At 42.2% G+C, this 27,242-nt stretch overlaps 1 protein-coding gene across 2 annotated transcripts in view; it reads right to left on the reverse strand.

The window, feature by feature from the left end:
- The window catches only part of TGFB2 (transforming growth factor beta 2), a 66,388-nt gene that overhangs the window by 24,145 nt on the left and 15,001 nt on the right, over positions 1–27,242 (reverse strand). Inside the window, exons 3-4 of one of the 2 annotated variants that reach the window (XM_050894424.1) lie at positions 13,615–13,648; positions 11,683–11,707 (exon numbers count right to left, since the gene is read on the reverse strand). The exons of the other annotated variant lie outside the window; for it this stretch is intronic. Coding sequence (XP_050750381.1) covers positions 11,683–11,707; positions 13,615–13,648 — 59 coding nt within the window. The remainder of the gene's footprint in view (positions 1–11,682; positions 11,708–13,614; positions 13,649–27,242) is intronic. 2 annotated transcript variants of the gene reach the window in all.

Below are 27,242 nucleotides of genomic sequence, written 5' to 3' on the forward strand. Positions count from 1 at the left end.
TTCTGATTATAGTGACAAGGGCAGGAAGAGAAGAGGAAGAAGGGAGGGAAAAGGCAAGCAGACAGTAGACATTATAAACAGAATTACATTAATTTTGACCACTTGGAAGCAGTAAAAGCCATAAATGTAACCACTCCTCACTATATATTGGGGGAAAGCAGAAAAAACAGTTAGAAAAATGGACTCAAGTCTTCAATAACAGTGTTAAACATATCAGTTTAGGTTTCAAAACAGTCTCTTCCTCCTTCCCAGCTGTAAACCCTGACTGAGGGCTAAGCAGCAAAGCACTTCTGCCCAACCCGGGTTACTGTACAGGGTTCAGCGATCATCTGAGGCCTTTCCACCCCGTCCTGGCCAGCAGCACGAAGAGAAACACGTGCGCGGCGTCCCTGACCACCCTCCCGGTGTGCGAGACACCCTCCTCGCCCTGCTGCCTGGCAAGGCTCTCCTCAAACTGCAGAGCCAAACTCAGAGAGGAGTTGAAATGATTCAAAGGCCCTGATAAAAATCTCCATTCAAACCAAGGGAAAGGTTTCCTCTTCTCTTACAGCATGAAAACTGAAGTGGATAAAGAAAAAAAAGAAAGAGGAAAATTGTCTTTGAGGGGCGGGGGGGATTTTCAGCTGAGGAAGCAAAGCTCACAGGCCTCCCTAGGGCCATGCCAGCAGGAAGACTTCAGATCATAATTACACAACACAAAGTTTTCCCTCTAGTCACGTAGCTCAGGATTTGTCATGCAGTAGCGGGAGATGACAGCCTCGACGTTAGGGAGGTGAGCTGTTCAGTGCCTGTGAAAGACCTAGGCCTTGTCCGAAATCCCAGCGAGGCCTCCTGCTCCGCTGCCTCCCTCGGCTATCCAGGCATCTATCAATCAAATAAAGTACCTTCTTCTGGAAGATACCTAATTCTTAATAGACATAATACACACAAGTTATCATTTCTATGTAAAGAGATGGGAGAAGCCAAGTCCAGTACATTTACCTTTATTTCTAACTACTAATGATTAAAGGTAGTTCGAATAAATCCTTAATAATATTTACTCATATCAGTAAGACGTATTAATAACTTAAAGACCTTCTTCCAAATATTTAGTGTTTCTAGACTGGCTGCTGTTACCAGAACTTCTGAGCAACGCAGCAGCTCCTGGCTACACGAGGGAACACCACTCACAGTTACACATTTAATAACTGATTTGTTGTAGCTCTTTGAATAATTCTAAGCTCAATCTGACTACAGAATAAATAGTAAGTAGTAAAAGTCAGTAACACGAAGAATAAAGCAAATTCATTCTGCTTCACAAAATTCACAAACACGTTCCCTCTAGATAATTGAGCCAAAATCTCTTTTTTAAATCATCACAGGTAAAAACTCCGAAAAATAATCCTAGCTATGAGAAAATCTTTGACGATAAAGAAATAATCTCAGCCTCAACTGTAGATACATTATTAAGTGACAGATGACAAGTTCACAAAATACTTTAAAAAATCCTCTGAAAGAGTACTTCCCAAAGCAGACCCTCAGTACAGTCAAACGGGTAAGAGGTATAAATACGAACAGGAAGCCCCAGGCTTCCTTATGATCCCCTTTAATTAAAGAAACAAAAAAACAGTTCTCAAATTTTCACATCGGCAGTGCTCGAAAACAAACCCCAAAGCATTATGATCGGTACTCTTGCCTACCAGGCTTATTGACAGAAAACTGCTACAATCTTATAGTGAGAACAAGGAAAAACGGATGCAAACTACCGCCGCACGAGAACTGCTCCTCTCTCCCATGAGCAACACATTAGCGCCGGTCTCTCTCAAAATACCACATGAAGGTCTTTTGAGAAAAGCTTAACTTTATGCAATGATGATCTTAATTTCGATACGTTTTGCAAATTCTTATAAAAACTACTCAGTTCAGAGATTATATCCTCATTTAAGAGACAAGTAATCTCTTCAACTTATTCTTCTGTTATAGGAAACTCCGAGACTACTACTTGTTCTTCAGCCAAACCTAATCCTACTAGGAATATAATTTGGCATAGTAATATGTATATATAAGACTGATGCTTCCAGGATGAGTTGTAAGTTGTCCTTCACTGTCATTTATTTGAGGCATCAACCTACCATTTCATTCCCTGTGGACAAGCCAAACTAGCAGCCAGCCACTTGCCCTGGCACAGACAAACTCTGTCCATCTTGACTTTATTTCAGATTGAAAAGTCCTATTTAACTGTCAGTTTGATTTATATTTAGCTTCTAACTTATTTCTAGAACTTTCTTGTGCTATATTTGTAGTCTTCCTTTTCAGTTTCTGTATTTTAGATACTGTATATTACAAATCTGTGAATATGCATCTGAATGGATTTTCCTGAACCATCTCTGCATTTACATTTTTTCTCTCTTTCATATATAAAGAAGATAGACAGAGAAGGAATACTCTTTCAGTGTGCATGTTTTTGTGTTTGCATATGTGCATTCGTATACACAGCAAACGAGTATTTACCTTCCACTGGAAAGCATGGGACACCCACCATGAATAAGAATGAATTCTTGTCTTACAGAAGTTTCACCTCTCTTTTAAGACAGTTTTATATCTTGCAAAAACCCATATAAGAAATTTGATTTCTTTATTCTATCATTCATGACAGTATCCACGGGAAGTCAATTCAGGAAAAGGCATTACTCATGGACAGCTGAAAAAACCCAGGTTTTTCTACTAGCTGGAACCCTTCCTCTGAAAAAGAATGGCTGACTGCAGAATTGAGGTTTACGTGAAAATTAATCAACATTAAGACTGAGAATTGAGACTTGCAACTCTCTTTAAGGGAATGGAAAGAACCCTATGGAGTCTACAAGGTTTTGGATTAGCCTTTAAGCAATCTCAGATGCTGCAATTTATCTCTCTTTGTGACTCCACCTTAACCTGACAGTTGTATCAATTCAGGCTCAGCCGGATACCTCTGGACTCCCCTCTGGTTGTGGCCCAATGACTCCAGTAGATGCCAGGATGACTCTGACCAAGTTAGTCTGCAAACACAGTTACTCTGCTGCAGACTGGACTCCTTAAGTATTCTTTGAACCACTATCATTAATGAGTGGAATTAAATCAGTATGCTTCCTGTAGCTAGGAAAACACAATTTCTTTTGTTTTCAAGAGAGGGAACAGTAAATGCAATGAAAGATTCCATTTTTATCATCTTTAAATTATTTATTCAACCCTCAAAAAACTGAAGACTTCCAGCTGTCATAATCATAATCACAATCATCACAGCACAGTTGAGACAAGAGTTATAAAACACAGTTGGAGAAGGCGAAGGCAGCATCCCTCCTCCACCCTTTAGCCTGCTGAACACCAACCATCACAAGTTTAGCTTTTTTATTCTTTTTGGTTTGTTTGTTTTTTTTCTTGAACAAGCTGAAACTTCATCAGCTGCTTTACACAGGACAGTCCAAACTGCCAGGTTAAAACTTACTCTGGTATGTGAGTGTTTAAGTGCATAAGGACACTGTGGTTTCTGTGCTTCTTACTGACTTTGTTCAATGTCCAGCATCCTTTAAGCTCCTGTGCCAGCACAGCAACTAGGACAGAAAGCAGCCCTGCTCTGACAGAGCAGAAAAGCACGGATGGGAGGGGTGCAGGAGACCTATCCCAAAATACTCAACAGTCTGCAGTATTGCTCCAGGTTGGAGCATCGTCAACAGGAGAGACTGAACACATCCTCTGACTGACCGTCCAAAACAGCACGTAGACCCCCAGGCATTGCTCCTGGGAGGAGAGTGAGATGGAGTCAAGCTCCCTTAAAGTGAAAGTGGGAATGGAAGGAGTTTGTTTCATTCTGGAGATACTCCCCAAATCAGGAATCTCCTGCATAAAAGGATGACACTTTTGCCTTCCACAGTTGTGTTTGATGAACTAAGCCCTGCATATCCACAGCTTTCCTCACAAGTACTGTGTGTACTGACATTTCAGGAGAAACAAAACACTCTGTTTGACACAGCTCTTCTGAGAGTTGGGTTTTCATTCTGGCAAGGAAAAAGACCTAAATTCAATTGTATCCAAACGAGGCTTTTTTTCCCCTCTGAATTTTCATTTCTGCTATTGAAACAAAAAAATCAATTATATGCACAGCCCAAGTTAGAAAATGTAAACAACTTTTCTTTTCTCATTGGAAGAGGCCAGACAGGCCGACTTCACACATACACCCACACTGGAAAGGCTGAGAGCTTCAATCTAATCCTTCCATCAAGGGCTTGTAATAAATGCTCCAAAGATTTATTTTTATTCCCTTTTGTGTTTATTAAACTTTGGAGGGTTTCTTTTCCTTTTTCTTTTCTTTCTGGTGCTTTGCCCATTCTTTATTACGGCAGCTACAAAACACGGAGTGCCCTTTTCTTCTTGCCCTCTTCCCCCCCCCCCCCCCCCCCGTCCTTCTAACTGCAGTACATGAATGACCATGTAGTAGGCTTTGAAGCAGCACATGCAAATATTTATAAGAGTAGCTTGATTGTTATTAAATGCAGTTGTTATGCTTTCCACGCTCTGGCAAGCTTCCCTAACCCCTCTAACTATTAGGACCATTTAGGCTGTTTAGATTTCAGCTCACTGATAGCAAATCCTACATTTTTTTTGTAACAAGCAGCATAATGTGACATCGTTTCTCCCCCTGTGTGAATTTTACTCTCTGCTCAACATACGGGTCCCTGCCACGAGCCGGGTCAGGCTGCTTTTAAGGACATCCAGACGTGGGAAGCAAAGCAGCATGCGCAAGACTGCTGGAAGGATGGGCAGCTCGTCAGCTGTAACGGCACATCTTTCCAGCAGGATCCCGTCCTTCCTGTCAGGCACACTCGGGTCACAAATCCTCTCCTCTTTTCCAGCGAAAGTCTCTCCAAGAAATTAGAAACTTGTTTAGTGCATCTGGGCTCCCAAAGCCCACGGATAATTACTCTGTTCACCCCTCCTGACCCTGACGTGACTGCAGAATCCTGCTGGAAACTGCCTCTCTGCAACGAAAGGGGATATATAAATACAGTGAAGCAAATTACGGAGGCCTACAGGTTATATTTGGACACTGGGATGGGCCCTCAGAGGTAGATCGGTTGTACATCAGCTTTTCATTAGCTCTGAAACTCTATCCTTCTGTGACATTAAGTTATGAGCACATCCATTAGCTAATCACTGCTCTTGGACAGAAACACTTGCGCCGCTCTCCGCTCAGACATCGCTTCCAGCCTCTTGCAGCAAGGCTTCAAAGTCAGATAGTCCAAAAGCAGTGTAAGAGACTTACTCCAATACTCCAGTTTTTACCTACAAAGCTGCCAATGAGCTATCACCTTTATCTTTCATCAACCATTTGCTATTGAGGAGGGACACTGCACTGAAAGTCAGAAAAAAACTGCTGGGAACACAGTGGATAAGGCTTTCAGCTGAGGCCCAATGACTCTGGAGCAGCTTTTCTCGCAGAACAGGGTATGCATGCACCTACAACGCAATGTAAGACACAACGTCTGTTATTGCACCTGTTTTGGTGAAACACCCATGCCAGAAACTGGCAGCTAGGAATCTTCCACTGAATGATCCCCAGATACATAATTTATCCCCGGCAAAGGGGTGCGGATGGTTCACAACTCCACATTCTCTGATAACTTCAGTCTTGGTATTTACTGCACGTGGGTATGCTGACACTTAACAAGAGAAACAGACAGGCATACATAAAGGAAGATAGAGCTTTCTTCATCAGACAGACAGACAGAAAGAGAACAGGTTGGGGATCCAGTTGCTGGATGACCCTTTTGAGCATCAGAACACTGAAGACTGAAATCTGAAACCAGTTCCCTCTTTTACCACCAATATTAACCCCTGGACCTGTCCCTGCAGTCACACAGGGAAGCCTCAATACAGCTTCACTAAGACAGTGGATTTTAGAGTCCCTGAGGTGATTCCCCTTGGAGAAAGACCAACGAAACCAAACCTCACTCCTACAGGGACTCCTGCTGCAACTCTTTAAACATGACTTTCTTTCACCAGTTATACTAACAGAAGCCAATCCTGAAGATGTTTTCTTATTTCAGTAACTTCTTCTTCTACTAGTTAACTTTTTCTTTCTTTGTAATGATGACACAGTGAGCTCCTGATATGCAGCAGGGAATCCATACATGTAATTATTATGCCATAAACTGGCTACGAAGACTCAATAAATGTCACTAGCAGACTCTAGAGTGCTCAGAGCAAAGACACTTGGCAGTGCTCACATAGCACAAATGCATAGTTTATTTGTTTTGCCTACACTGTCTCTGTCAAGCTCCCCATGAGCAAAAACTATACATCAGTGAAGGTCTAGGTGGGCATAGGTTTAGAACAGAATAATTACCTAATTAACAGATTTTGTGACATATTTTCCACTGTTGAACCACTTGCTATTCCTCTTTTAAAACACACTAAGATCTATGACAACATACGGAAAGTAAACAACCCCCGGACATTCTCCAGATTGAAGAGATAGGTACAATAAGGCAAAGATGGAATTTTCTGAAGATATGTTTATGAAATTATGTGTTCCTTACTTAAAATGTGACAAGGGCCTTCTGGTTCTGCTGCTACTTCCTCACTGCTTCACCAAGCCTGAATCAAAAGATGACTAGCCAAAGCTATGACCTCAATAGCACAGTGATCTGGTATCCTGCTTTCCAGTTACCCAAATAATTAATTCCTTCAAGATACTCTTATTGCTGTGGAGTTTGATGGACTTTGACACTCTTACATAATTGTCTTTTGTACTCTTTGATTTCTGTAATGGTGAAAAACATCCTGCAGTCGTCTTTGGGTCAAAATGCAACTGGCATAGTAAGGACACTGAGACAGTGTAATTAGCCACTGGAGAATCATAGAGTTAAGTTAAAGTTTAGGTTAAGTTCTCACAAAGACAAGTAGTAAAATAAAACTCAAATCATTGGTGTTGTCATAGCAAAGCTGCTGCATGGGATTCTTGGTACAAAATGGGTTAAGTCCTGGCTTTGTGGGTCACTGAAAAGATGCAAAGGAAAGGGCATCTTATTACATACTCCCTAATTCATGTCACTTCATCTCTACTAGCACATTGGAGCTGGATACGAGTCCTACAGTGGGCATCAGCCCCTGCCAAGAAAAGCTACCATTGCTGTTTTAAGGCTGTAACCATACAACCCATTTTAAACCATTTTTTTTTCTTTTTTTGTAATTGTTCTCCCTGGACAAGGCCAAATCATGTTGCAAGTTCAACCTCAACTGTATTTACATGCTGCAGCTGAAACTGACTTTGGATGTTCCTTAATTTGGTCTGGAGACCACTGTAAGAAGGGCTGTAATTTTCCTATGTCACTGAACTGTCTGATTTAAGTGAATCTTATCAGCCAGAAAGCCCTCATTTAAATCCTTTTTTCCATTGGACTTTCTCTGCCACCCTTTCACAATTATTCTCATGAAGCTACTAGTCTTTGTAGGCTCAGTCCGAAATACTGTTTAGCCTGAAAAAATCCATACTACCCACACCAGCTAGAAAGAAGGAAGAATCTATTTTGAACCATCAGCTATGGCTTTTTCTTTCCTCCCTCTCCTACAGGTACCATATGAAGAAAAACTGCTGGGCCAATATCACATATGTTTGTTCACCTCCTATGAGGTGCAACACCAACAGCCAAGAAGTCTGGGCTATGACAGATCCCCCAAATGAACCCTTCTTGTAAAAGGTTCACAGCTATTCCATCACCCAAAAGGCAAAGGAGAGTCAAATTTAATACCAAAGAGAAAAATTGCAGGAGCATTCTGCTTTATCTGAGAAGATGACCAAAAGCCTCAGACAAAGTCCACGCGATCATTCTCCTGCGAATGACAGAGAGGTGTTGCTGCCTAAACACTCCTGCTGCAAGGGGACAGAGAGTTAACGTGGCGCAGCTCCACAGAAAGACCCAGCTTCCCTTCCCAAACCATGCCATGAATGCTAAAGTGCAGCAAGCAGAAAGGGATTAACCTCTATTGTGCTTTAAGCCAGACTTTAAAGACTAGACCAGATTTTCAAGTGTTTAGCACCCAGTATTTTGAGGCTTTTTTTGTTTGTTGTTGATTTTTTAATTTGTCCAAATGTCCCTAGAATGAAGTCTTCCAACTGGATGTTTCTGGCCTGATTTTCAAAGGACCCAACTGTTCTGTGATCTTTTGAAAATCAGTTTTGGGTTTTGGCACTGAAATGAAGCTGGATCTCTCTTGGCCAGCTAGCCCCAGCCGTGGGTGCTGACACTTACAGAAAACTTTCACCTTAAATCTTGCCTCCTCCTTAGCTCACTTTGCCCAAAAAGGTAAAGCAAAAATTCTCTGTCAGTCTCTGTGAGCTGGAGTGTAGCCACATATGGAGAAAATATCAATGATTAAAAAAATTCAAAAACATATCTGCAGGATTAGAGGCCAAGCCACTGGGCTACACAGAAAAAAAAAAATCTACCAAAAAGCAGAAAAGTCAGAAAAATCCCCTGTGCATCTTTCCTCTCCCTCCCTTTCTTTTGCTACTGCGTATCATCTCCAGCCTTCATCTAACTGGTCCATACAGTACTGGTCCACTGGTCTGTGCTGGGTGTCAGTGTGATCAGCTCCTATGTTTTCCTTGACTGGACCATTAAAGAACAAATACCCCACAAAAGTGATGTGCTGTGAGAGCAAAGGCTGCAAGAACTAACCAGTGTGTGTGATCAAAAAACAATGCTCACAGAATAACCCTCTTCAGGGACAGGCTGTAAGCACTGTGGTGTATCGCCTGAGCGATGCTAGTCTAACCTTCTCTCTACGCCTCCCCTGTCCCCCATCACTGCTCATTTGCAAAGAAGATTAGAAAATCTGAATGTGTTTTGGGAATGGGAGAAAAATACTTCAGAAAAACATACACAGTCCTTCCAGACAAGCTACATAATTTAGTTTGGAGGAAACCAGCTGCCTGTGCAGGCTGTCCTCCACAAAAAGGAAACACTTGTGGAATGTATAGGAAGACACCTGAAAGGACCACAGACTGCATGCATGAGTTTACATCTTCGAATGTATGCTAAGGTGTATCAGCACAGAGATTGCAAAAACTTGTGTTATTACTACTTTACAGCCACAGGGCAGTCCTGAGGCAATTACAAGCCACAATCCTGGTCCTTTACAAACTCTCCTGTCCTGAAAGTGCATTCTGTTGAGTAAGACTGAATTCCTCTAAGAAAGTGCACTTTTCTTCTGGAACTCTGAAGAAAGCGAGGACTGCCCACAAGACCGCTTCTGCTATAAAACAAAACTCTCTGAGTACTAACTTATAGAAGAGTCAGACTGAGCACTGAGCCTCAAATCAACTGCCTGGATCCAAACCTCTGAAGCTGGAGGAGCATCAAAAGCCAGTTAAAATCGCTGAAACCTCTGGCTAAAATGAAAGGGTCCGGTCCCTTTCAGGAAAACAAAAACAAAACTCCAACCCAGGCAGACTTGGTGTGACCACTGCCAAGTACTCCTATTTCTTAAAAAGGAGCGTGGAGTCCCTCCCAGGGGATGGCCCCTCTCGGGGCAAAGCAGCATGCGTAGCACAGCCCCACACCTGATCTTTCTCTCCCAGCAAGAAACGCTATTTACCTATTTGCAAAAGCTGGAGTAGCTGGAAACGGGGGTAACCTAGCACCATGCGTGGCAACACCTGCGAGTCCCCCTCAGGTGCATGGTGCTCAGTGGACACTTTCTGCCCCTGCCTTTATGATTGCTTGAATCTCCTGAAGAAAAATTCCCTCATGTGAACTCACCAGACCCTCCTCTCTGTTTGCCTTTAAAGCTTTCCAGGCTGTTGGCTTGTTTTCCCTCGTCCATGCTGAAATGCAGGGGTGGGTAATGAGAACAACACTTACGCATCACAAGAGCTATTTTCCAGTCTAAATTTTGAGCCGTAGAGCAATGCTTAATTGGGGTAACCTAATTACTTGGGAGTATTCTGGAGAGCAGCAAATGCTGATTTTTCCATTCCAGACCATCTTTCAGCATATACAAATCTCCACACATTTTAGAAAGTCTAAAAGGTCTGACCTCAATTCTCCTCTTCTCAAAGTCCTATTTACACATCACCTGTCATACAAAGGAGCCAAGAGGGAATGTAAACACAAACCATACTACTATCTTTGTTTCTCAACAAAGAAATCTTCATCTTGTGGCAAGTTAAAATATATGGAGTAAAGAAACAGCACAACAGCTCGCTCTCTCAAACATGCACACCTTATAATCTCACCGCTGCTTATGCAACACTACAGTTTTAATAGTGAGAGAGAAAAACACATCTTCAGATGTGTCCCTCGCTCCTGGGTCGGATGCCATCGTAGCAAGCCCATGACCATGCATTCCTGACAGGAACTGACAGATCCTTTTCTGCTGGGAAGATCTGCCACAAGCTAACAGGAAAGCTGCTGCGTCCGTCAACAGGCGTTAGAACAAGTTATAGAGTTACCAAAGCCTCCCCGAAACCTGAGTGAAGTTTTGGTCCCATTGAAGTCACCGACAAAACATTCCCATCGCTTTCAAAAGGGCCAGGAATTTACCCCCACACTTGTAAGCACAGAGAGGATTTTCAGCACAAGAAAACTGTCTCCAGCTTCTCTCCCTTCTGTTCTCCGTGAATTTAGTTTGCCAACAAAAGGTCCTTCAGCTTTCAGCAGTTATTTTGTGAACATTCAGGGAAGAAGAACTCCTTTCAAATCCCCATCAGGATCCTTTGAATGAAATCCCAGGTTATCATGTATCACCACTGAAATCAAATATGTAAATAGATGTGTGTTGTGTTTGGAAACTTCTCAGGTATGTACTTTGCTATTCTGCTTACACTGGAATGTAAGAAAAATACTCCTAGTGTCTTTCATCTCTCTCCATGAAAGGCTGCTCCTCTTTCAGCTAGGAATCATAAAGCAAGAACTGCAAGTACAATTGCCTATCTCCTCTTTAAAAAAAAGAAAAAAGAAAAAAAAAAAGGGGGGGGGGGGGGGGCGGGCAGCAAAAAGAAAAAACTCACCAGGGAGCACAAAAACCTGTCTCAATGGCGAAGTAAGACCTGACTTGCTGGCACTGTTCAGCTGCGGTTTTATGGCTGCAATGACCTCAGTGACTTAAAACAGATTAACCTTCCACCATTCACAAGACTGACCAACAGTCTTCCTCATAACAAATACCTTTCTTCTCTTTCACTTCCCAACCTTGTATCATAGAATCACATCATAGAATAGTTTGGGTTGGAAGGGACCTTAAAGATCATCTAGTTCCAACCCCACTGCCGTGGGCAGGGACACCTTCTACCAGACCAGGTTGCTCAAAGCCCCATCCAACCTGGCCTTGAACATTTCCAGGGATAGGGCATCCACAACCTCTCTGGGCAACCTGTTCCAGCGCCTCACCACCATCACAGTAAAGAACTTCTTCCTTACATCTAATCTAAATCTACCACTTTTCAGTTTAAAGCCATTACCCCTTCTCCTATCTTCTGGTTGCATGCTACTGAAGTGATATCTTCAGAAGCAATCTGTAACCAGAGACCTCTCCATCGGGCTGAAGAGGCAGACACGATCACAAGTCCAGCTGCATTACTTGTATATTACATTGCTTTACACAGAGACACTGGGATTCTGACTGCAGTGCCTAAAAATCTCTAAGCAGTCATCATACTCCCAAAACCCAAGTAACCTTGAATAATTTTTATCTAAGAAAACATTTTACTTTCTCAACAGCAGATTAGGTGTAAGGTTAGACGTATGTGCATGTGTTTGAGAAAGTATATGTATTTTTTTAAAATCCTTCCTCTTCCTGGCACCTTTCTCATGAATTTCACTTGCACTGACAGCCCAGCCAGCAGGATTAAAACTGGCTTCACGGTGTTATCTCAGTGCCAATTTACTAATGAGCTGTATTTAAAATATATATATTGTGCAGACATACTTTTATTGAATCTGTCAGACTCACCAAAAAAAATTACTTCTGTCATAAATCTATTCTCCCTGTCAGCATACAAGAGGAGCTTGGCACACCTGCATGCAGCTGCACGCTCCTCATCTCTCCCTCCTCCCAGCTCCAGGGTTTCCACAGGCATCGAAGCCGAGGTGGCAGGTGGGATGGAGGCATCCTGCAGCCCCGGCGGGACCTGTCGCCCATGGGCAGGATGCCCCTGCACCCACGGGTGCTGCGCAAGTCGGGTGAAGAAAGCGGCACTCCTCCAGCAACACTGAAGGTATAAAAGGCAGCCAGCCCACAGGGTCAGGCCACTCGCAAGAGCCACACGACAGTGGTCCTGCAGGGACAACCCGAGTCAGGTCCCCCCAGACTTGGGGACCAGGGCGGTCTTTTTGGGACCCCAAAAGGCAGCTCCAGTGAGGAGGATTGTGATTAAGCCTGATCCTTGGACAGAAGCACAGGCATACACTTTCAGTGCCAGAAACCAGGCCAGTATGTTTATAAGGCTAACCTCTCCAAGGAAATGGACTTAATATTTCTTTTAAGGTAAGCTGTGGTTACCCGTCTTATGTCTATATCTGTAAAATTAGGCCATTCACTAAACGTCAGCTCGGTACAGCTTGCGCTCTGACAGCAAACACACTCATCACAGGCTCTGACTTGTGCCTTTAGTGCTGGATGACTTGAGCTGTGTTTTAAGCCCGTGAATACACATCTGCATTTTAATTTTCTGTGTAGAAGGGCTTCTAATCGTAAGTATTGTTATGAAATCCAAGAGGATGGCTGGAAATCCCTTGGATATATCCTGAGGATTATAGACTGCCACGGCGACGCAACACTATACAAAAATCTACTTTACAAAAAATGTACCACTGCAGAACAAAGCTGCGCTGGAGAAAAAAACACAACTGGAAAACATTTTGAATTATTTAAAGAACTAAGAAAACTTTCCCCAAATCCAATTTTCTCCAACAGTGTCACAACAACCACAAAGCCGTCATACATGACAAACTCGGTGGTGTTGAAATCAAGGAAATGGCAGCGAAAAGACATTCTCAGGCTATTTCACAATTCAGTTTAAGCTGTTCATACTTCTGTGTTTATGTGTCTCTCTACCTTACACAGAATAATCCAAATATCATTTCTCTTGTTTTCAAGTCAAACATTTTATTTCCCCTCTTGTTCATCTGCAGGGTGATTCAACCAACTGGAAGTGAATGTATACGAGATAAGTGGTAAAATCAGTCTGAATATTTGGTAAAATAACAGGGCAAGAAGCCTACCACTCTGCTTCAGAGAAAGAGCATAGGCATTGGCTTCACTTTAAACACAGTCCTGCCAAAGTCCTCCTGTGAGCTTTCCTGTGCTGCCATGTGCTTAAAAGCTTTCCTGCCTCAGAGCCCCTAGCAGTGAGGGAGAACGGCGTGAATCCAGTCCTCATGAAGCTCCTCAGACTGAAGAGAGCTCACAGGACCAAATCCTTCATGCACCTCACACCTGCAATGTGATGTCTGTTACTGCTTTTCCAACCTACCCAACCTGTGTTTTGGAGAGGGCTCCTCTGTGCAGGAGCAATAGTGGGTGATAGCTTTCATGCCCATGCTGTTAGTGGCCTTCCAGTTCAAACTCCTGGTGAAAGAGACGAAAACAAGTGTCAACTTTCTGCGAGCATGCAGAGATTTTACCTGCTGGGCTTAGCTTGTCCCATTCATCTCAAACTGGCCAATGGACAGCCACCTGCTACTAATGCTCTCCAGGCCTCCCCAGCCTCGATTAAATTCCAGTCTAGATAGAGCCATCCAGTTTCCCAAAAATATTTTTCTTTTTAAAATGGGAAGAGAGTAGAGTTTTAACTGACAGAAGTTGGTTAACATAGATCCCTTGCACAGAGATCAAATTAAACAGTGTATCCCACAGAACCCAGTAGCGCAGCGGTCTTTGCTCCGTCATGGATGACTGTACTGAGTAAGAGTATACTATAAACCATGTCCTAAGTTGCTTTTCCTGTTAACATGGACCTAGAAGGGGTAGTGTCCTACTGCCATAGGTCTGGAGCACAAAGTACTGCCTGTTACCTATGGCTGCAGACTACCGCACGTAAGGCGATGTACCTTGGAAATGCTGTCTCCTGAACAAACCATGAACTATTCTTTTCCTCCCTCTATCTGCATACTTATACAGCCCCACGACCACAGTTTTTAAGTGCACGTCTATCATTCATCGCAGTTGGTGGTAGCTCTTTTACTTTTGCTGCCTCATCTCACTTGGAGCTCTCCCATCATTTAATTCCTTTAAACCATTCAGCCATTTCCCCTCTTCAATTAGTCCCTTAAAACTTTCCTTCCTCTTAAGCTTATGATGATTCTTTCATTAGAGCATTTTATGGTGCCCTCTAAGGAGAACAAAATGAAATATCGCGCCCCCCCGCCAATTACACTGTCATGTTCTGCACAGTGGAATAATGCGCAACTTGTAAGAAACCAAGCCAATGCACAGATTGATAATGAAGGTAACACCATCAAGTTTCACTCTCTTCTGGAAGGGGAAGAGAGTAAAATTGAATATACAGTCACAAAATATACGAAATTAAATAGGCCTGTGCAAATGAAAGTGGCCTGTGAAAACAGTTTCCAGGTCTATGGTTTTAATTACTACGTAAATGAATGGAAAACAGGATTAAGGAATTTGCACAATTGTTACACATCATATTTGGAATCGTAGCATTTTTTTCAGCTACAACAGCGTGAAGGCATAATCCAATAAAGTCCAACTGAACTGGATCCAGCTTCTCCCTGATATTTCGGTTTGGTAGACAAGAATCTGAAATCATTCTCCAGCAGTGCTCACATGGGACTGAAACATGCAATATCAGGGTGATTTTGCAAAGTTTCCTCATTTCTTCTCAGGCTTTGGATTTTATGATTTGCACAGATTAAAAATGTTTATGAGTTCCAGTCATTCAGCTTTGCTCATTTTCCAGCTCTGTTTTTAAACAAGAGTTCAAGCACCAATTGAACCGTGGACCACGATCTCCTCTAAAGGAGAAGTCCTCTGAGTAGACAAAGCCATCTGGGTACTGTGCTAGTTTTGGCTGGGACAGAGTTAATTTTCTTCATAGTAGCTAGTATGGGGCTATGTTTTGGATTTGTGCTGAAAACAGTGTTGATAAATCAGGGATGTTTTAGTTATCGCTGAGCAGTGCTTACACAGAGTCAAGGCCTTTTCTGCTTCTCACACGACCCCACCAGCGAGTAGGCTGGGGGTGCACAAGAAGTTGGGAGGGGACAGCTGGGACAGCTGACCCCAACTGACCAAAGGGATATTCCATACCATATGATGTCATGCTCAGCATATAAAGCTGGGGGAAGAAGAAGGAAGGGGGGGACATTCGGAGTGATGGCATTTGTCTTCCCAAGTAACCACTACGCATGATGGAGCCCTGCTTTCCTGGAGATGGCTGAACACCTGCCTGCCGATGGGAAGTGGTGAATGAATTCTTTATTTTGCTTTGCTTGCGTGCACGGCTTTTGCTTTACCTATTAGACTGTCTTTACCTCAGCCCACCAGTTTTCTCACTTTTACTCCTCTGATTCTCTCCCCCATCCCACTGGAGGGGAGCGAGCGAGCAGCTGTGTGGTGCTTAGTTGCTGGCTAGGGTTAAACCACGACAGGTACAAAAGCAAAGTGTGCACAGGAGCAAAAGTGTTAAAACTGCTCTTGTAAGACTCCATTCACGTTTGCAAACAAAAGCTTGGGGCTTTTCATCCACGGCTAGACTAGACCTTTCATTTTTTTCCCCCTTGCTTTTTCGGTTTTTCTTTTACTGCCATGCACGTTGATTTCAGCCTGAATAAACTGCCCATGAGTGACTGTTCTTTCCATGTCTTCATGTAAGTCAACTACCCAGGAAGAATTTAGCATGCTATACCAGCTCATTCAAGCTTTTCTTTCTCAAGCTTAAAATCTCCCTGACTCTCCACTCCTTCACAGGCCTGCTCTTCATCTCCAGCTGGACTGAAATCCGGTAAATATTACACTTACAAGGTAACAGGTCTGGAATGTGAAGCATCTAAAGCTCAGCAGAGTCTCTTTTTGGCATCTCAACATATGTACTTTGTTGCCTAGTGCCAAACAGTATTCGACTGGCTTTATTCAATTCAAATGAAGACATTAAATCCCAGGACTGTACAAACATCGTTTACCAATCAAAACCATAGTTAAGAGAAATGCCTTCCTACGGGAAGAGACAAGTGCTACTTGCCTTTTTAGAGTCCCCAAAAAGCACAGTGTCTCGAATAAACCTTTCAATCTGGAATACATGTTTACATTTTTGTTATCATCCTTCATAAATGAAAGACAAGAGAAAGAAGATAAAGGCTGGTTTGTCATGCTTTGTCCTCCTGCAGGAGCCTTCCCTGTGACATTATCATCTGCACAACAGCAAGGACCAACGCATGCAAACCTCTGACATTTTATAACAAGGTTTACAGAATAGCACTGAGAGCCAGCTGAAGGCCTTTCCCAGATGGAGGGTCTGGCACACATTTGACCACTGCCCTGCTTACACATAATGAATCCTACCATTGGACGAATTAGGGAAGCCAGACTGAAGGCATCTGCTCAAAGCTATCTTCCACAGCTACGAAGGCAAAAGAGGATGCATTTACCTGGCCTTTTCCTTACATGCAAAAGATACTGCTGATATTGAAGAATAAGAACAGAGTCATAAAGCAACAATTAAGTTCAAATTCTCTTCATAATCAAGCATTATTGAATGGCACCACACAGCATGGCTTGGGAAGGAAAACTCCAAGCATTTCTAACCTGCTAACCTAGGGCTGTGTCCGTACAGGCTCAGTCTTGACAAATGCTAACTTGCAAGTGCTCTGTTCAGAACTGCAAGACCCCCTAAGGCTGGAAGAGCTCTTCTGAATTTAATGTTTGCTCCTACTAACTTAACTGCATGGATTAGATGCTTCATGTCCAGCACAACGAGTTAGGAAGAGGCAGGATTCTCAGCTTAAAAACTTCTCTCCCATGTGAACGCAATGGCTGGCCATGCCTACGTACCAACACCTATTTAGCTCTGAACGGTACAGCTGGCTACATTGTAAAAACTTCTTTAAGTGAGATGCACTGACTTGTTCAAGAAGCATTGCTAGATCAGGATGGGGAAAAATGATAATACAGTGTGTAGAATTCAAAATGCAGGTAAGAAATAAACCCATCTTTCTGCTCTTTCCAGAGCAGTCAGTGGTCTCAGAACTTTCTCAGTGGCACTGTAACTAAATGTCAATGGATATTCCTCTTACTGCAAATTACACAACTGTCCACCTAAATGGTCTACCTGGCTGAAGCTGTGACACTATTGAATTAGTAGTGTCTGTGAAAGGAGCAAAGACGACCCAACTAAGATATCTACACAATAAACGGAAAGCAGAGGTGTCCAATATTTCCTCTGAGAGGTAGTTTTAATAACAAAAGTCATCTTACTCATTGATAGAAAGTTTACCTCAAATACAACTTTACTAATCTACATATAGGCTATATGGTGCTCACACACCTCGAGACAGAAAGTTATGCCTTGCTAATCTAATCCTCAGAAACATGAAAGCCCACTCTCCTCCTCACATGTGAGGACTGCATGACTCTACTGAAGCTAAGAAAAAGAGGACTACTCCATAATGACATGCCTGTAGGACAGCCGCAGTAAGGCTAAACAGAATACTAAAAAAACCCCATACATTAAACCACCAGCTGAAGAATCCTTTTACCATTAAGCCTGGCCACCCAAACTGCTCACAGGTAATGAGACCCTACTGGAAGGTAAAGAGAGATTGCCATGTGTACAGAGGACAGTATCTTGCCATTGTCTGCCACAGCCACCAGCAGGGAAGGGCAAAAAGATTCCCACCTTCTCCTGTTGTGAAGGAGAGATGGCCAAGGCAATAGATAGATCTCAGCTCAATATTAGACATGAGAGAAACATAGAATATCGTTAACTAATGGCTCCACTTCAGTCTCTCCTTGTTACCAGATCTGGAACTGCACTGCCCTAGACAAAATGCAGGTTTTACCTCTCAAAATACAAAGTAGAAACAAGCAAAATCCCTTTGAATCTGAAAAGACAGCAATACTTGGCACAGGCACTTACGCAAGAACCTCTGACTAGTGGCAAGATGTGGGAAGACCATTGCTTCTCAGACCCTGTTGTTCCATTTGAACTTCTTTTTTTAACCCAATGCTAGAAATGTTCTAGATACCAATGACTAGAAGTGATTTATTCCAACAGTCTACTTTTTACTCAAACCCACCCTTTTCCAGTCTGATCTGAATCGTGGTCTCCAACCTTTACTGGTCCAAGCACATTAAGAGTGAGTAAATAATGCCATTGTGAGCAAGTGAGAGCCTCCCCAGCTCGCTTCAGAACAGTGATACGATTTAAAAAAAAATAAATAAAAAAATGTATTGCCAAAAAAACTATAGTCAAGAGTCTGAGCTTTTCAAGTTCTAGTATTTGTTACTGCTATTACAAAACTTTGCTATTTCCGATATTCTTAAAAAAAAAAAAAGAAAAAAGAAAAAAGAAGAAGAAAAAGATCATTTTTCTGAAACATTTCAGGCTAACATAGTAAGATGTCCTAGACAACTTTCCGAGTTTTAAAACCATCCCATTTCAAATATTGGTTAATGTAAATCTGGAAAGTTGCCTTGTCTGGAGTAAAATCATATACAGATTGAAAAAGGATTAAGTTTTTTGTTACAATATATGCACTTCTTTATTTTAACCTTCTAGTGTCTGGAATGGAAGAGGCGAGTTGGGGAATAAGGAGAACAAACAGAATGGTACTGTTCACTGCGATAGCTGCTGCTGCAGGTATGTACTCTGTTTTCGCAATACATAACGTAACACAGGGCATTACAGACACGTGACTTATTTTATAGTGTGGTCCCTCCTTGTGACAGGTTACCACATGAGGAAATGGCACAAGTTCATACCATAGTGGGCACTCAGTTCTTGTCTGTGCTATTCATAGCTGAGTGTTCAGGTTTACAAGGTTAGACTAGTTTTCCTGTGTCCAAATAAAACAGCTAGATGGATTCAGTTGGATTTTCCAAAGCACAAGATAAATGTCTTTCCCCGAGACACTATGAATACCAATCACTCCGAGTGTGGCCACCTGCTTCAGATTGATCTGCAGAGGATTGGCTTTTAGATACACATCACCAAGACTGAGTTTCTGATTCCTTTTTATTGGCGAGTTTTATCACACACTGAAGGAGGCAACACAATAACAAAACCATGGTGCAGGACAGCTCTGCACAAGAGGTGCCTGAGCCACAGGGGTACAGATACACACCACGAGCAGGCTCACAGTACTGCCAAGACAATGGAACTACACCCAAGCTCAACAACAGATGACTTTTTGCCTGCTATTTTTAATGGTGATTTTTGCTCAATTAATTCCAATCCTTTACCTCTACCTGAAGTTTCACCTATTTTGTTTTACAATTTTTGCAATAATTGCAAAAAAAATTGGCTTCATATTTGCAGGCAACTTACTTTCTGCTTTTTTGGGCACGCATAGATGTTTGAGACAAAGTTCATTAGAGAAAGAGGCATGCATACAAACACACACACACATATGCACATGAAGAAATCAAAATATAAAAGAATATATATTTCAGACTAACAAGATGATATCCAACTGAATATTAGAAAAAGATGTTCTGACCATTTATGATTCAGAAGGATCCAAAACTAACGCAGACTCCAGACAGAGACCACATTCAGTGAAAGAGCTCCACAAATTACATCATACAACACCATGACTGCGATAATGAATATGGATAGCAATTACAGAGTCAACGTCTGCTTTTCTTAAAGATCAAAACAGACTAGGAATGCATCAGTGGCTTCTCAGAATAACCTAAAGAACGATTTGAAAACACATTAGTTCAAAGGAGCATGAAAACTATGGTGGCTCTTCCCAGCAAGTTTTAAATTTTCTGCTCTACATGCATTATTAGTCATACTTCCTACTGGTGGGGCTCTGCAGGTATTCAGCTGACCTGTGCCTACAGAAGTAGGGCTCCAGAAATAGTCTTTACTGCTTTAGTCATATGACACTGGCACAAATTACACAGGATACTTAAGCTTCTTAAGAACCACATTCAGAGGGAACATCACACTGGGAAGTGGGTTGTGAAACAGGGAACTGTCCAGAGAGTTTGTTGTTGAGTTGGGTGTTTTGTTTGAAGTACTGCTTGCATACCCTGGAGGCAGAGTCCTTCTAAACACTGATACAAAAGAACACGACAGTGAAATATCGTACATATTTACTCAAAACACAGTATGCTTCAGGACTACTCTAGCTCTACCCAACCCAAGGCTGACCTACTGTCAAAAGGAAAAGCTCCACATTTCAGAGGTGAAACTTCAGAATTCACAATGAAGGTATCTTCAAAATGCACAGGCAAATTGGGGAGACTAAATATGGCACACCTACCTTCCAGATTTGCCCCCTATAAAAATTAAAACTTTACAGTTGACTTCCAAAAGGAATTAAAAGGAATATAATGCAAGCACATCAGAAGCAGACTCTGCTCTCAGCTCAGCTGGAATAAATCAGGGCAGTTCCCCCTGCAGTGGACACAACTGCTTGAAGTTTTGGCAGCTAAGGACCCAGCTCATGAACATATAGTTCATTTTGAAAATAAGTTACCAAAGTGCTAATCTAACTATTAGGTGAACAGCACCTACTTAAGATAAACTACATCTCTGGTTAAACTGTGGCACCACTTGCTTAAAGCACTGCAAACACATAATGTCCTCTTCTCCCTTGCCAGCTACCCCAAGGGTGGAGGGAAGGACACCTGGATACAGCAAGGGAGCCACTGAGACTTGAAGCAAAATGGAAGACAGAGGAAAGGTAAAAAAAATGAGCTCATGTACAAAGTAACATAATCCATGGGATCAAATATAGGCCACTGGAAAAAATGATGCTCAGAAATCACTAATAATCGGAGGAGACGAAGCACCACTGTCCTGGAGACCTGGGCCAGGCACTGTCCTGGCATGAAACTTGAGTAGTCCCTATCCAAAGAAACAAAGCCCAAAGAACCCAGAATATTATGTTTCTCATAAATATCAATTGTATGCTCTGGAATAGCAAACATAGCCAATGTTGTACACTCAGTCAGAAAGATGATACGGCTTTGTTTTGATTTCTTGAAAAGAGTATGAAAAAGTTACTTCTTAATTCATTTGGTTATTTCAATATAGAGGCCTGAGAGAAAATGCTTAGAAGTTATTTCTCCATTCTTTTCATAGTTCCCATTTTTTGAAAGGGCATCAAATCCTAATTCCATCTGAAAAAAGGAACAACAATAATAATGCAAGATGGGGAGGGTCAGAGCTGAGCTCTATTCTTCTCATTTGATAGCCTCCTGCAGGCATCTGTGGAGACCCCTGAGTAAAAGATACTACAGAATGCTACTCATCATCCCTCGGACTGATTTTTAAAACAAACAAAAAAAAAGTACGATTGTGACACTGTTCAAATTTGGCAAGCGACTTTCACATACAGCCAGCAAGTCAGTTCACTGTTTGCAATATATTTTGACAGAAGGAATTCCCAAGGTCTGTCTCATTTCTCCAAGTATGTAGCAAGCTACAAACCAATTAATTGACCAGTTGGTGAACAAGGGCCACAGCACCATGTAAAAAACCCCAGACACAGACCATGATTAGAGGCAGAGACCCACACACAGATGCATTCAGTCCCTCTCTCCATTCTTCTACCTTTCTTATACAAGCAATGCAGGTCTAATGCACAGCCTTGGATGCAAAGGACTGTGGACACCTGCACATTTTCCTATACTTACCTAAACTTTTGAAAAGATCTGCCACAAATTAATACATTACTCCTTATCTACTTTACTGTTCCTTATTGCTTCTAGTAGCAATTATACTTACATATAAGAAAAGATAGTTTTAAATATAGTGTCAGGTACGTAGTACCAGAAGGTTGGAATAGAACAACCTATGCTATCTATTAAAAAAAGGGGGTGGAGGGGTGTGTGTGGGGGGGGGGTGGGTGGTGTAAGGGGAATAAGAAGTAGTGAGGAATTAAAGACAGAACAAGAGTGGAAAAATATTCAAACAAACTATTTGTTAGCACCTGGAAGAAAACAAGGAGTTGAGTAACAGCTCACATGGGCTTGTCAGAAGCAATTAGTGTCCAAACAACCTGAAGTGCCTTCAGGACTGGATAATAAGCTTTGTGAACAGAGGAGAAGCCACAGATGGCATTTATCTTGACTTCAGTAAGTTTGGACACTGACACGCCCATTAGCAAATGAGGGAGATATGGTCTAGACAAAAAAATACAGTAGGTAGGCTGCAAGACTGGAAAACTGCCCTGAGAAAGCAGTTATCAGTGGTTCCTAGTTACAATAGAAGCATCTACCCAACTAGGTACTGCAGAGGAATGAGATTTCTACAGAGCTATAAAACACAGACTAACGAGTAAATTTGGGTTGCTCGGCCAAAAGAGACTACTGAAGGTGTTACATAAAAACAACCTTCAGATACGTAAACACTTGCCACAAAAAGCAGGGGAACGATCCATTTTCCATGTCCATGATGGATAAATCATGAGTAGTTCTGAGCTGCAGCAAGGAAGGTTTGTGCTAGGTATCACGAAAACCTTTAGACATCAAGGATAACGATGATGCACTGGAATAGGTTGCACAGGGAGGGTGTGGTGGTGACTGGAAGCCTTTAAGAAAAGGTTACACAAATACCTATCTGGGGTATCATGGCTACAGTCTACACCCTCTTCTAATGCAGGACCAATGGAGCAGCCTCTTGAAGTCCCTCCAGCTCCATGTTTCTTCTGTGATAACTGGCTGTTGGCAAACAGCTCGCCTTCCTGAACAAGCTTTATGAACACATCTACTGATACCTATATGCATCAGATGTATATATACAAAGTAATTCCAGAACATATGTCATTAGGTCAGGTCCCAGAGGGTGCAGATCAATACATGAACTCTACTAACATCAACAGACCTGCCCTCCAGCCTGCCAGAGCTGTGCTCAGTACGCAGCAAGGTAATAACAGCTGGGAGCACGGAGCTGAAGCTGCCCTGCACAGAAAGGTCCCACTGCAGCCAGACTGAGCGACAGGCTTCTAAAACCCTTCCTGTGGGAATGATTTCTACATGCTATTAATTACAGACATACAGACAGATTAACTTAAAAATTTACAATGTTTTTTTGAAGCATTCTGTTTCCTGGGTAATGTAATTGGAAGTCTGTCGCAACTATCCTGCAACTAGCTAATAAACCATAACAGCTCCTTAAGTTAAAAGAGATAAGCCTTGTGTTAAAGAAATTTATACCAGGATATTTGAAATGTATAATACTGCAAGTATAATAAGTTATCTGTAGCATTAGTATCAAGTTCATGCTTAAAACAACACAGTAAATAACTATAACTGATACTCCATCCCCTGGTCTTGAATTCCCCAAACTAGGATGCTATGTTGTACAGTGCTTTCCTCCACTGGTGATTCATTATCTTAGGATTGCTTGTTATATTGCTTGAAAAGTTATATTCAGTGTGAAGAGTGATCGCGAAGTTTTAGTAAAATTACTATGATACGCTTTTATTTTTTCTTAGTCTTTGGCATTATTTCATGCTCAACTTTGAACTTGCTGCTTTCAGTGATGTGCATTTCAAGTTTAAAGCGAAACAGTCCAACAGCTGAAGCCAAAAGTTTGACCTCCATTGTAACTGTTGTAATCTTCTGGGAAAATATCCTCTTGACTCTAATTTCTCTTTTCAGACTCACCATGCTGCTGATGAGAAATAATAGTTATTGGGGCTGTAAGGCCAAGATTAATGTCTGGCCCTGCAAAAAAAACCCAAACCAAAACAAAAAAACCACCAGTAGCACTGAATGACACATGAAGTTTCTCCATTTCTCATGTATGATCACTTCCTAGATAAGCATGCTGGACTAGCGCAGCCGCGAGATGATGAACACTATCACATGAAGAAATATTTAAGATCACATGAAAGTCTCTGGTTTTGAGCACACATGCCTTTTGCAGTGTAACTGATTATACCACAGAGCATCATTATCTGACTTGTCAGTTTAGATGGGAAGGTCTGTACGACTGGGAAAAGTACTGCGAGATGAACAGCGCCTCACGCAACAGGGTCCTGATCTCTCACTGGGGCTTGAGCAACTACTGTAATACAAATACTACGGCATTCTTCACTTTGCCTCAATTGGATAGTGTTGTTAGATGGATGCAGCATGTTTCTATCAAGAAATACTTGGCTGTGCTTCTACTGGAGTGAAATGATCCCTGTAAATACATGGACAAATTGTGGTTGGCCCTTGGCTCCACACATCAGAAAACCTCTCTGTCAGCAGCTGCAATACGGGGTAAAAGTTGGCTGATGCACTAGCAGGACCAGAATGGGAGCAAAGAAAAGGATCTCTGTTACAGGAGCTGTGGAGAGCCCTGACTCACTAAATGCAGGCAGTTACAGCCTCCCCAGCTGGACTGTTCCTACCCATGGATGTTTTACTTAGCACCTCTCAATAAGATGAAGGGGGGGGGGCAGGGGGGAAGAATGTCCAGAGTGAACTTCTTTCTCTTTTTTCAATTTTTCTGGCATAGAAGAACAAGACTGCTTTCACGTAGATTTTTTTCTTTGGTGACATCAATAAAAGTTTAAAGTTCCTTCTCAAAAGTGATGAAAAAATTATAAACAACACAGAATAGCTGTCAATGCCCTTGAACTAAGAGTTCTCATGCCTACCTGCTTAGCTGTCAGCACCCAAAAATGGTACCACTGCTTCATAACGCTAAAAGTAAGATGGGTATTTTGGTATTTACTTGAGGTTAATAAAGTCTCTAAGGCAGAAGGATCCCAGGCTCTCACAGGCTTTCCAACTCCCAGTCAGAAACATGAATTCTTACCAGAAAGACTCTGAAGGAGCAAATGCCATTTGCACAGCACACATGATGTATTTGCTCTTGGTAGTATGGGCCGCTTTTAGCCAAGTCAGCCACCAGCAATTTTTGCATCCAACCTGAGGAGCATGAATTGCAACAATCCAAACTAGAAGTCTGTAAAGCTCATCTCACCATGCCCAGACTTCCACAAAAGCAAATAAAACAAAGCCTCTTCCACATGTCAAACAAATTGTTTCTTCCACCTTGGAAAACTGCATGGGAGGATGAGAGAAGTTTCATCATGACACTGAGGCTTCATACTGGTTTGAGTTTTCCCATCACCGTTGATGCAAGTGTAGCAATCAGCTCCTCAGATGAGTTATCTTTTGTCACCAGTGGTTCTGTCAGTCGTGACTTTAGGTCAAAGCCAGGAACCCCTCATCACTTGCTGACTTCACTCAAGGTTCACGGTAAAAGCTGAACCAGTACAGACACAGAGAAGTATATCACTTATGAAGGTGGCATGAGAATCCACGGCATCTCCAGATATCTCTGAAATGCCTTAGGAAGAAGGCAAGAGAACAGTGACAGATTTAGGCATGTCAGACTTGGAGACAAATAACAGAAAGCCTTCTCCACAGGAGTCATTTTCACACTGGGACCTCTTCTGAAACATGTCTGTGATGAAACCATGAAAGAGGATAGATGTTTCCAAACTTCTTCTCAGAGGCTTAGAAGAGAAGTCTTCTCACTCGTGTGTTTCTGATAAAGGCCGCCAACAATGGAGACCAAGGAATTAAGTTTAATTAGGTTTTACCAGGAAACCTGCAAAATTTCATTTCAAAGAATACTCCACGAAGTAAAGCATTCACAGTGTTGCTGCCAGCAACTTGTCTGCAGGTCCCCGAAGCCAGAATGCAACACTGAAGCACTCCGCCTGCCCAACACTTCACCTCAGCAACAGGGCTCAGGTACTGTGCAACACTCAGGTGCTCCAAAACCAAACCCACAAACCCAAACATAGCCAGAACTTTGAAAAAGAAAAAAAAAATAGAGAAGATACAGGAATCAGAACATTACAGTGTGCATCCAACCCTAAATATGCTAAATATAACTGAACAGGATAAACCATAGACCTAGTTCCTATTCTTAACAGAAGAGTCCTATGTGGACAATTATACAATAAGAAGATTCATACAAGGTGATAGTGATGGTGGTCAGGCACGTGGGTGCACCCATCTTCCCTTACAAAATCGCACACAGAGAAACCTGCACTGGGTTGCCCAGCACAGATTAGTATTTTTAATCTATTGCTATTTATAAGAGCAAGTTGCTCTCTCCTCTTTTTTTTTTTTTTTTTTTTTTTTTTTTTAAATGAGTGGGCCTCACCGCTCAGCTATTCTAACTGGAAGATTTAAAAGCGGTCAGGAAATTTCAGGACTGCCTTGCAGAGAGTGGAGGAGATGAAAGCGAGTCCCACGGCACAGGCTCTGTTCCTCTCGCCCCACCTCTGCCAGGAAGCGCTCCTGTTCCCCTGGCAAGCGACGCAGCTGGCTGCCTTCTCCTGCTCAGCCAAGGGTCCAGAGAACAGCCTTTCCAAACTATTCCCTGGCTGGAGGAGGAAATGAAAGCAAGTCATTTTCAAGAAAAGCAGGTTGGATTGTCCAACCCTTTCACTCTGGGGAGAAAAAAAAAAGAAGAAAAAGGAATTATACAAGAAGTAAAAGTGTAACGGAGAAGGAAAGTCAAAAGAAAACTGCACATTTTTTTGCATTGCAGAGAAAAGATTCACAGACTCAAAGCACAGGCAACACATCTTTAAATGATTAAGATAAAGACAGTGGGTAATAGATGAATGTTAAAGACAGAGAGAAGTGAAAGTTTTTAACCACATTAAAATCGTGCAATCTTTCCTGCTTTATAACAGTAATTACAATTAAAATTATTTACACCCTGGTCCAGTGTAAATCAGCAACAGAAAAGCACAAAGATTGTAAACCTCTCTTCGGGAAAACTCTCCAGCCAGTAGAAGTCAGTGCCACTAGCTGCCTGCGTGCAGGAAATGTACACCTGCCTGCCCATGCGGAGGTGCTCAGCTTTCAACTCCTTCCTCTACTTTTCACCCCAGCTGACCTCAGAAGCTCCCAGGCAGCTCACTTCTGAAGATCCCTAAAACCCTTCATGGACTGCATGGGAAACGTGGCTGCTCACTGAGCCCAGAGACTACTACAGAGATGGACATGTAGGGATTAGGAGTTGCAGAACAAACAGTACAGTACAACAAAGCTTGGAGGAGCTCATCTGC

Source organism: Gymnogyps californianus, chromosome 3 (genome assembly GCF_018139145.2).
Source record: "Gymnogyps californianus isolate 813 chromosome 3, ASM1813914v2, whole genome shotgun sequence".
Taxonomy (NCBI): domain Eukaryota; kingdom Metazoa; phylum Chordata; class Aves; order Accipitriformes; family Cathartidae; genus Gymnogyps; species Gymnogyps californianus.